The 10,005-nt window shown below is 32.6% G+C and overlaps 1 protein-coding gene across 3 annotated transcripts in view; it reads right to left on the reverse strand.

Annotated features, from left to right (window-relative positions):
• Positions 1–1,424: 1,424 nt before the first annotated feature.
• LOC145259939 (peptidyl-prolyl cis-trans isomerase B-like) overlaps positions 1,425–10,005 on the reverse strand; it is a 120,270-nt gene continuing 111,689 nt past the window's right edge. For all 3 annotated transcript variants that reach the window (XM_080117903.1, XM_080117902.1, XM_080117901.1), the window contains exons 4-5: positions 5,433–5,617; positions 1,425–1,826 (exon numbers count right to left, since the gene is read on the reverse strand). In XM_080117903.1, the coding sequence (XP_079974029.1) occupies positions 1,671–1,826; positions 5,433–5,617 (341 nt within the window). In that variant the 3' untranslated portion in view covers positions 1,425–1,670. The remainder of the gene's footprint in view (positions 1,827–5,432; positions 5,618–10,005) is intronic.

Genomic DNA, 10,005 nt, shown 5'->3' on the forward strand with positions numbered 1-10,005 from the left:
AGAGAGAGAGAGAGAGAGAGAGAGAGAGAGAGAGAGAGTCTATATGATGATCATCCATCGGTAACATCGGTTTCACACGGTTTAATTGTTCCAACAGTGGCCGGTTCATTGTAAGTATAGGTTATTGACTGATGAACTGGTTACACTTAGTATTTTTAGCACTAAAGGTTAAGTATTCAATGTTTCCGTGAAACCGAAGGTATGGATGAATAAGCATAATAATACATAGTGTCTATTTTTAAATATATATATATATATATGCTTTTGTACACAAACACTCTTGTCGCATATAAATGCGACACTGAATTATATATATATATATATATATATATATATATATATATATATATATATATTATGAGGTAAGCTTTTATATAGGCATTTTAGAAACTATAAATATAGTTATATTTAACGTGTTATTGGGTAGCGATTCGTAACAGTTATGGTCTTAGACGCATGATTTGTACTTCTATAACATACTTTCGCTAATACACTTTTTGTTCACTATATCACTGTGTGTGTTGTCTTGTAAGCATACAACAATATATATATATATATATATATATATATATATATATATATATATATATATATACATATATATATATACAGAGAAAGAGATAGATAGACAGACAGACAAATACACACACACACAAACAGACAGACACGCACACACACACACACACACACACACACACACATAGAAAGAGAGAAAGAAAGGGGAGTATAGAAAGAGGGAGAGAATAAATACAAAAATACGGATAGACCCATCAATATAAAGAAATTAACTCATATGGTGAGATTGTTTAACATTTCGTCTTTATTATTGAAAGATTTCATTAGAAGTGAATGTGTAAATGTTATTTTCATTTCTTTTTTTTTTTTTTTTTTTGCAAGAAAGGCGTAAACGCGCAAGAGTAAGTGGGGGAGGGGTAAGAAAACGGTCACTACAGGCATCCGTTTCATTCTCACCGATACAGATTATCCCTTCCTTCCATTTTCTTTTCTACTTTTTCCTTTACCTTCTACTCTCTCCCATTTCATTCTGTTTTCTCCAACCCGCATTGCCTATTGCTTTTTATATAAAAGTCTGAAAATAACATTTCTTCACTCATTTACTATAAAATCATTTGATGAAAATAGATACGAAATACACAAATAAATTTCACCACATGGGTTGATTTGATCGTATTTGTTTTTGTCTGTCCGATTTTTTCTATTTATATATATATATATAAAGGTTCTGGTAAAATTGGACAAAATAAAGACAATAAATAGAAAAATATATATATACATATATATATATATATATATATATATATATATATATATATATATATATATATATATATATATATCATACTTTGCTTCATATACCATTAAAACTATATGGTGTCTCCGATATACTCTTCAAACGAAAAACATAAAATGACTGTTTTTATTATTTTTCATGTAAAAAATGTGTTCTCTTTATAATTTTGAAATGTTTTTTTTAGATCGTCCATCTTTTTTTCTTTCTTTTTTTTTTCTTTTTTATGATGAATTGTTCCTAATTTATTCGGAAAGTGAGACTGAAGCCTTTTTATTTTTTTTTCCAAGATAGCTCTCATCGCACTTGTCCCCTCCCTCCCTTTAAAAAAAAATTAAAAATGGAAGTAAGAAAAAAAAAATTAATCTGTCTCGATGTCTTCCTCCATGTTAATTTGCTCCTCAGTCATACAATAGGACTTCACATCGTCACATCCGCAAGCTACAATCTTGATCTTCTTCTTCGGCATTCCGGTCTCCTTGTTCGTTTCGATATCGGCAATCTTGCGGATAACATCCTGAAAATTTTAATGAAAAAAAGATTATTGTTATTATTATTATTATTATTATTATTATTATTATCTATATATTAATACGATAGCGTGTGTGTTCTTTTGTGTGTCACGCTTACATCCGGGTCGTTTAGTTATGTTCTTCTATCTCTTGTAATAAATAATTTTTCCAAGAATTTTTCATTAATTATGGTTACGGTTTCGACTATAATTGATGGCACTTAAATCATCTTTTTTTTTTTTTTTTTTGTAAATAATTTTATCAAGAATTCTTCATAGGTTTTGGTTTCGGTTTCGATTATGGCTGAAGTTATATATATATATATATATATATATATATATATATATATATATATATATATACATATATCATTTTTTATTTCGGTTTCGATTCAAGCTTATGCACTCAAGTCATGTGAATATATATTTTTTTTATTTTTGAAATCGCAACTTTATAGCATATAAACATCGGTAGAACATTAACTCTTTAATAATAATATATACGAAATCTGCAAGAATTAAAATATCATATGTTAGTGTACTTTACGACCGGGCTTCACCGGGCTTCACCGGGCTTCACCGGGCTTTACCGTGCTAGCTTAGATAAATACTTTTGCAGTTTTAACAAAAGAGCTACAATAATATCAGAGCGTCTCCATTGACACTGAACATCTACAGAATGCCAACATCAATATATTACGTATGAATGAGTCCCCTGAGGAATTTCCACAGGTCCCGCTAGTTATTATTATCTATATATGAATATGATAGGGTGTATGTTATTTTCTGTGTCACGCTTACATCCGGGTCTTTTAATTCTTATGCACTTCCATTTCTTGTCAAGTAATTTTACCAAGAATTCTTCATAAGTTTTGGTTTCGGTTATACCTAATGGCACTTAAGCCATATAAATAAACTAGTATTACTTGTTTAAAAATTAAAATTCATATATATATATATATATATATATATATATATATATATATATATATTTCGGAGTCATACTCCTTCATGAGTATTTCAATTTTTTCCTTTTTTTTTTTCCTCGCCATATTAAATTTAAGAAAAAGTGAATGAAGTGTCCGCGTTATGTTACCTGCAGTGTTGTTTCTGAAATATCGGAAGAATGCAACACGATTCGAATATCAGGATAATTTGCTTCTTTCTTTTTTTATTTTTTTTTCGTGTTAGAAGCGTTCACTGAATTTGAATTTTAAAATAAGATATGCATAAAATACGTTTGAAGCCAAATACAACGCAAAAAGTATTGTTTTAAATTTATATATATATATATATATATATATATATATATATATATATATATATTCCTTAGTCAGTATTTCCCCCCTTTTTTCCTCGCCATATATATATAGGCTGTAGTTCTCACAATATTCTTGTATGACTCAAAGTCTTGGACACTATACAGAAGACAACTTCAACAGTTCGATGTTTTTACAAAGAAATTTGTGAAGTTAGTTTAAGCGACAGAGTTGCAAATGCTGACCTTTCCCCTACGTACAACGTTGATGGTATAGAGTCCTTCCTCATGAAATCACAGTTGCGCAGGACTGGCCATGTGTTGCGTATGCCAGGGGAAAGGATTTCAAACATGTTGATGTACAGCCAACTTTACAGTGGTCACTGGACAGTAAGCCGACCATTACTTAAGTACAAGAACAAATTAAAAAGCATTTTTTTTAGCTGCTGAAATAAACCCCGCAGCTCTTGAAGGTTTTGTGATTGATCGTACTGAACGGAGGTCTACATACTTCGATGGCATCATGAAAAATGCAGCATCAAACTTTGTCAAATTGCGTCAAACTAATGAAAGAAATAAAGTATCGTCCACTGTCGCAGCATACATTCCAACAATTAACACTCTTGCACAATTCGTGGACTTCTTTGTAGATCATTGGATGGATTGAAGTGTCATCTGCGACTTACATACAAGGTTAAATAGACGAAGTTGTAAGAACCTCATACGTCGAAATCGACGAGAGAGAGTCTATGATGATTCGTAGCTCTGCAAATTTTTTTTTATCCCTTCTAGATTCCTGATTAATTTTGCGAGTTCCAAGCTGGAATTAGTAAATGTATTTGCTTGTTCGTTGTGTATCCTTATAACGTACTTGTTATGTCCAAGAAACAGTTTTAAACAAAAGCCTTTATATTTAGTATTTCTAACAACGCATTTTTCTAACTATTTCAACAGTTCAATTTCTCATTTCTCCGGCCGCGTGTGACTTTTCGTCCCTGCTGTGACGTCACCCACGTGTCTCGAACACGTGCTTTTCCGAATCCTTGCCATGTCTAGAACACGTCCTTTTCTCGTCACATCTCGAACACCACTTCTCTAAACACCCGTCTTGAATGACCCTCTTTCTCTGAATACGTCTCGAATACCTCTGCTTTTCTGAACACGTCTCAAACAGAGGCTTCTCTGAACCCCCTTCTCTGTTCAAGTGTGTTTTTTTGTCTTTGTTGGGACATCACATCGCGCAGCCGGCTTGGTCATTTGCATATGTTAGATGCTGCGGCTGCTGCTACCAGCATCAGCGGCTCTGTTACACCCTTAGTATTCTCGGTTCATGCTGGAGTAATTTTTAGGATGGGTATGGAGTAAAGAACGTTTATTTTGGATTAGCTTCCAAATAAATTAAATAGCTTCCAAATAAATTAAATAGCTTTCAAATGTTTAATACCCCTGCATTGAAAATTTACCTTGTGACAAAAATACAAACAACTGAGTCGGTTTTCTTATCTCTTTGTTTGCATATGCTATGTGCATCGAAAATCAACCGGTGTCGACTCGAATACATCTTTTTTTCATTTTGCATATTGCATATTCTGGGGATCCTTGATACCTAATTGATCCGTGGTGTCGCTCGTATTCAAGGGGGGGTAGAATAAGGGTTTCTGGAGAGCTTTCATGTCAGCGTTTGTTCTTTTTATGTATAACAGTTTAGGTGTTTAATTTGGGTCCATACAATCATTATTGGCTACATATGTGCATACATGTTTCTGCTGTGTCTTTTTTTTTTTAAGAAAAGCGACGTCATTAAGCCTCATCTTCTTTAAGACTAAACTCAAAAATATTCATTTTTATACATATTTTTTATCTAATTCAAGAAAAGAAAAGAAAAACCACAACTACACAATATATAGCAACAAGACGAGAAGTGTAAGAAGGAAGGAGTATATGAGAAAAAAATGGGAGGGTTGTGTGTGTATGATAGTCGGTTTAAAATTCACAGTTTTAAATTCACTATTTTTTTATGATTCCATCTTCTGATTGCTATATAGGTAAGGGACATGACTCGGTTTCTTTATGAACTTTTTTGTCTTTATATTGGTGCCAGACTTCAACAAGCTGACTCCAGAGCCCGCTTGTCAGCGCGCATTCACTTCATCCTATCTGCATCAATTCATCAGTAAACACGTTTACATCCGAGACGTACACGCAGCACTTCATCGGTTCTTTGTTCTATCATTCGAAAGCCGACGATGGCCTCAATCCAGGTAAACTTTGCATGTGCGTCAACCCATATTAGTTTATAATCGGTCAGAGTCTGCGTGCTTGTGTACGTATTATCAAAAACCAATTTTACTTACGAATCCTTTGATTATCTTTCCGAAGACGACGTGCTTTTTGTCTAACCACCGAGCTCTCACAAGCAAAATGAAGAACTGTGATCCGTTTGTGTTCTTGCCATGATTGGCCATCGAAACAAAACCGGCACTTCTGTGGCTTAGAATGAAATCTTCATCGTCAAAGACTTCTCCGTAAATACTTTTGCCTAAAAAGAAATTTAAAAAAAAACATGTAAAACAAATTTTTTAAGTTAAAATGAAAATAATAACCAAATATAAACGTTCCTTGACCTTTTCGCTAAGATCCACATGTAGTATCTGATGATTGTATACAGAAGTATTTATTTCTTTTCAATAAAACCTTTGAATGATTTCGGAAAGTTTAAGTAGTAAATGTGGTTTTATGGTGATTAATAATTCTAGTTGAAAGTAGAATAAAATTACAAATGAATAATATTAACTTATTTTAAACTGTTTAAATACATGCAAATTAGACATCACAAGCGAAACCCGGGGAATGATGAAATATACCAGAGTTTGAAGACATTTAGGGACACACAGCATTTTTATGTACTCCTTGGGAAAAGTATTTATCTTAGAAATCGCTTTGCGAAAACTTCTATTTTTACAAAATTTCTGAAGAGGACGTTTAAAAAAATACAAGATCGTCCGAAACGCATAAAAATCATTTTAAAAAATTGTTTCAATAATTTGAAAATGAAAATTGAAAATATCAAATAACAAAATAAGTATGAAAACATAACAATTATTATCGACCCTACTCATATATATATATATATATATATATATATATATATATATATATATATGTGTGTGTGTATCACTGAGATAGCCCATATATATATATATATATATATATATATATATATATATATATATATATATATATATATATATATATATAAGTGAACGTGTCTATGAGTGTGTTTGTGTGTCTGTGTCTGTGTACATTTCCCTACGCAATAACTCAATTTTAGTTTACAGACTCGAAATTTGTTATACAGGGTACTGAGATTTGGGAAAATCGATATGATCGGTTTTTAGCCAGAAATTTAGCGATTAAGGGGTCACAGTTCAACGATTTGATCCTTGAGAACTCTACCAAACTCCTGCGACAATTTTGGGTCTACAGACTTGAAATTTTAGATATAGGTTCGTTGGACATGGATATTACTTAATAACTGTATTTTGAGCCCTAAATAATAAATTTTAAGGGGTCATAATGAGGGTCAAATTTAAAAAAAAAATGACCGCTTTTTTTTTTTTTTTGCTCAACATACACCTCCAAATACCCGGGCAACGCCGGGCAACCATGCTAGTATATATATATATATATATATATATATATATATATATATATATATATATATATATATATATATAAGTGAAAGTGTCTGTGTGTCTGTGTGTCTTTGTACATTTCCCTACTCAATAACTCAATATTAAGCTTACAGATTCGAAATTTGATATAGAGCGTACTGAGATTTGGGAAAATCGATGTGATCGGTTTTCGGCCAGAAATTTGGCTGTTAAGGGGTCAAAGTTCAACGATTTGACCTTTCAGAACTCTACCAAACTCCTCCTAAAATTTTGGGTCTAAACAAGTGAAATTTTAGATATAGGTTCGTTCGACATGGATCTAACTTAATAACTTTATTTGAGCCCTAAACAATAAATTTTAAGGGGTCATAATAGGGATCAAAGTTAAAAAAATTGACCTTTTTTTTTGTTTTGCTCAGCTCCACCTCAAAACACCGAGATAGCCCATATATATATATATATATATATATATATATATATATATATATATATATATATCACCGAGATAATCCATATATATATATATATATATATATATATATATATATATACTAGCATCGGTGCCCGGGGCTTCCCGGGTGTTTGGAGGTGTATGTATATATATATATATATATATATATATATATATATATATATATATATATATATATATATATATATATAGTCTTTGAAGTTTTTAACCTTTAAACCTATGCAAAAAAAGTAAAAAATATATTTTTTATCATTCGTTAGAAAACCATCCACTCAGAAAGTTATTTTATCACTTGCAATCGATGCATCAACTCGCTCTCGAATTTACTGTAACACTAATAATTTATTTTTTAAGGGATCATCAGTTTCGGGGATTTAAAAACAAAACAGCATATTACATCATGACTCCCCAGCAGTGTTGATCAAACACCACTTCCCTTAATCTTAGGAAGAAGACATGTTACAAATATTTGATCTAATTTCCTATACTTAATTGCATTATCTAACCTTTTCATGCTATAAAAATGAATGTCTTACATGTGTGATTCATCAATTTCCAAATTCAAAATGGATATATTTTTTTAATTTACCAGTCCTGTATTTATAAGATTAGGATTAATCCATTTAACTACTTATCACCCCAACTATGATTAGTATTTTGTATATTTACATTCATATTTATTTAAAATTAAATATATAAAGGTTAAAAATATTTATACATATATACATTTTTTTATTGATTATTTTTATTGATTATTATTATTATTATTATTATTATTATTATTATTATTATTATTATTATTATTATTATATGTAATTAAAAGCATGAGGATAACGAACAAATGCTTTATTTAACTGTTTAAATATTTTAGTTTTAGCCTCACCTTATTTTATTACTAAGCTAGGAACTGGTGGTATAAAATCTATTAATTTTAAACTAACGCGAGCTATTCTCAAAAACTCTGACATAATGGTTCCATAAAACATAAAAACAGGGCAGGTACTATCTTTATGCTGCATACGTACTATTTGAAAGGGGAAAGCGTTTCTTTTATAAAATATTTTATTTAAAAAAATCCCATCCTCAATTTTTATATCTAAATCCAGACATGTAACCTGGTTTTTTTTTTTTTTTGGGGGGGGGGGTACATAGGCGTCACCACTTATCAAGGCCGATAGGCCACTCAAGGATAAGGGTTAAAGAGTGTAGAGTAGACAAAAGGACAATATAGTAATCGATAAATTTGTTAACTTAAGTGGAACGGCTCATCAGAATCTTGTTCACGTTGGACAACCATATTATAGACAGCTGGAAAGCAGGAAAACGGAAGACAATTCCACAGGCGTGCAGTTCTAAGAAAGAAGCTTTGATCGTGGAATCTATGTTTAGGTTTAGGCACAGATAAAGAGTGGGGAAAATTATTGATAATGTTTTCAGCTAGTCTAGTATGTGAAAGTTTGGCGAGGGGGGACCATAGATTGAAGCTCAGTCGAACACTTTCCATGAAAATAACGATAAAGCAGAGACAAACTCGCAACATCTCTTCTGTGAGATAGAGGTTGCAGCGAAGAGAAAAGGACATCTCCCACCAGGCCACGAAGTCTATTTTGAACCCTATCAAGGCAGGACAAGTCTTTTCTAGCAGCTTCTGCCCATATGTGACAACAGTATTCCATCCTTGGACGTATCTGGCTCTTATATAGATAGAGAATTGCATCAGCAGTGAGATATCTACTGGATCTATAGAAGGATCCGACCATTTTTCCAGCGGCCTTGGCAACAGATTTGATGTAAGTATTCCATTTAAGATCAGGAGTAAAGGTCAAGCCCAGAAGCCTGTCAAAACTTGAGGCCTCCCCAAGACGAGAGCCATTCATTTTAATTGATGCCAGATGGGGATCAGAACGTTGATGATGTAAAGATAGAAGCTTGGTTTTAGATGCATTAAAAGTAACCAGCCACTCCTTTCCCCATTGTACAACGTGATCAAGATCAGAGGAGAGAGAATCGGAGAGAACTTGGTCGTTTACTGTCTTAGATGTGCTACCATATATGGTAGTGTCGTCAGCATAAATGTCTACGAATGATGTAAGGATGTGATTTGGAAGATCATTAATGTAGATCAGGAAAAGAGTTGGGCCCAAGATGGACCCCTGAGGGACTCCAGCATTTATACTGTGAGCTTCTGATTTTTGCCTAGCAACTACTACTCTTATGAACCTATCAGAGAGAAATGATTTAATAATTGAGAAGACATTTCCAGCTATACCATAGCTGAAGATCTTGTGAAGTAAACCTTTATGCCATACCCTATCAAAGGCCTTTGATATGTCAAGAGCAATTGCCCTAGAAAGGTTGCCTCTGTCGAGAGATTCGCTAATCCTATGAGATATAGCTGTAAGCACATCTGCTGTAGATCTAGCAGAACGGAAACCATATTGTGTGTCACTAAGAAGGTTATTTTTGCTGAGATGGTTGATTACTTCTCTACTTAACACAGATTCCAACAACTTACTCATGACGCACAGGAGACTTATTGGCCTGTACTGAGAGGGGGATGAACGATCACCTGAATTCTTAAATACAGGGCATACTGATGAGATTTTTCAGGGTGATGGGAAGCAATTCTCCTTAAGACAACGTTTAAACAGTTTTGTAAGTATGGGTGCTAGTTCTGGTTGAAGTTTTTTGAGTACTATAATTGGAATACCGTCAGGGCCGGTTGCTTTACTGGAATCAAGGTCTTTGATTAGCTTGGCAACATCATGTACAGATATTTGT

This window comes from Euprymna scolopes, chromosome 35, assembly GCF_053919585.1.
Source record: "Euprymna scolopes isolate OS-2025 chromosome 35, ASM5391958v1, whole genome shotgun sequence".
NCBI classification, from domain to species: domain Eukaryota; kingdom Metazoa; phylum Mollusca; class Cephalopoda; order Sepiida; family Sepiolidae; genus Euprymna; species Euprymna scolopes.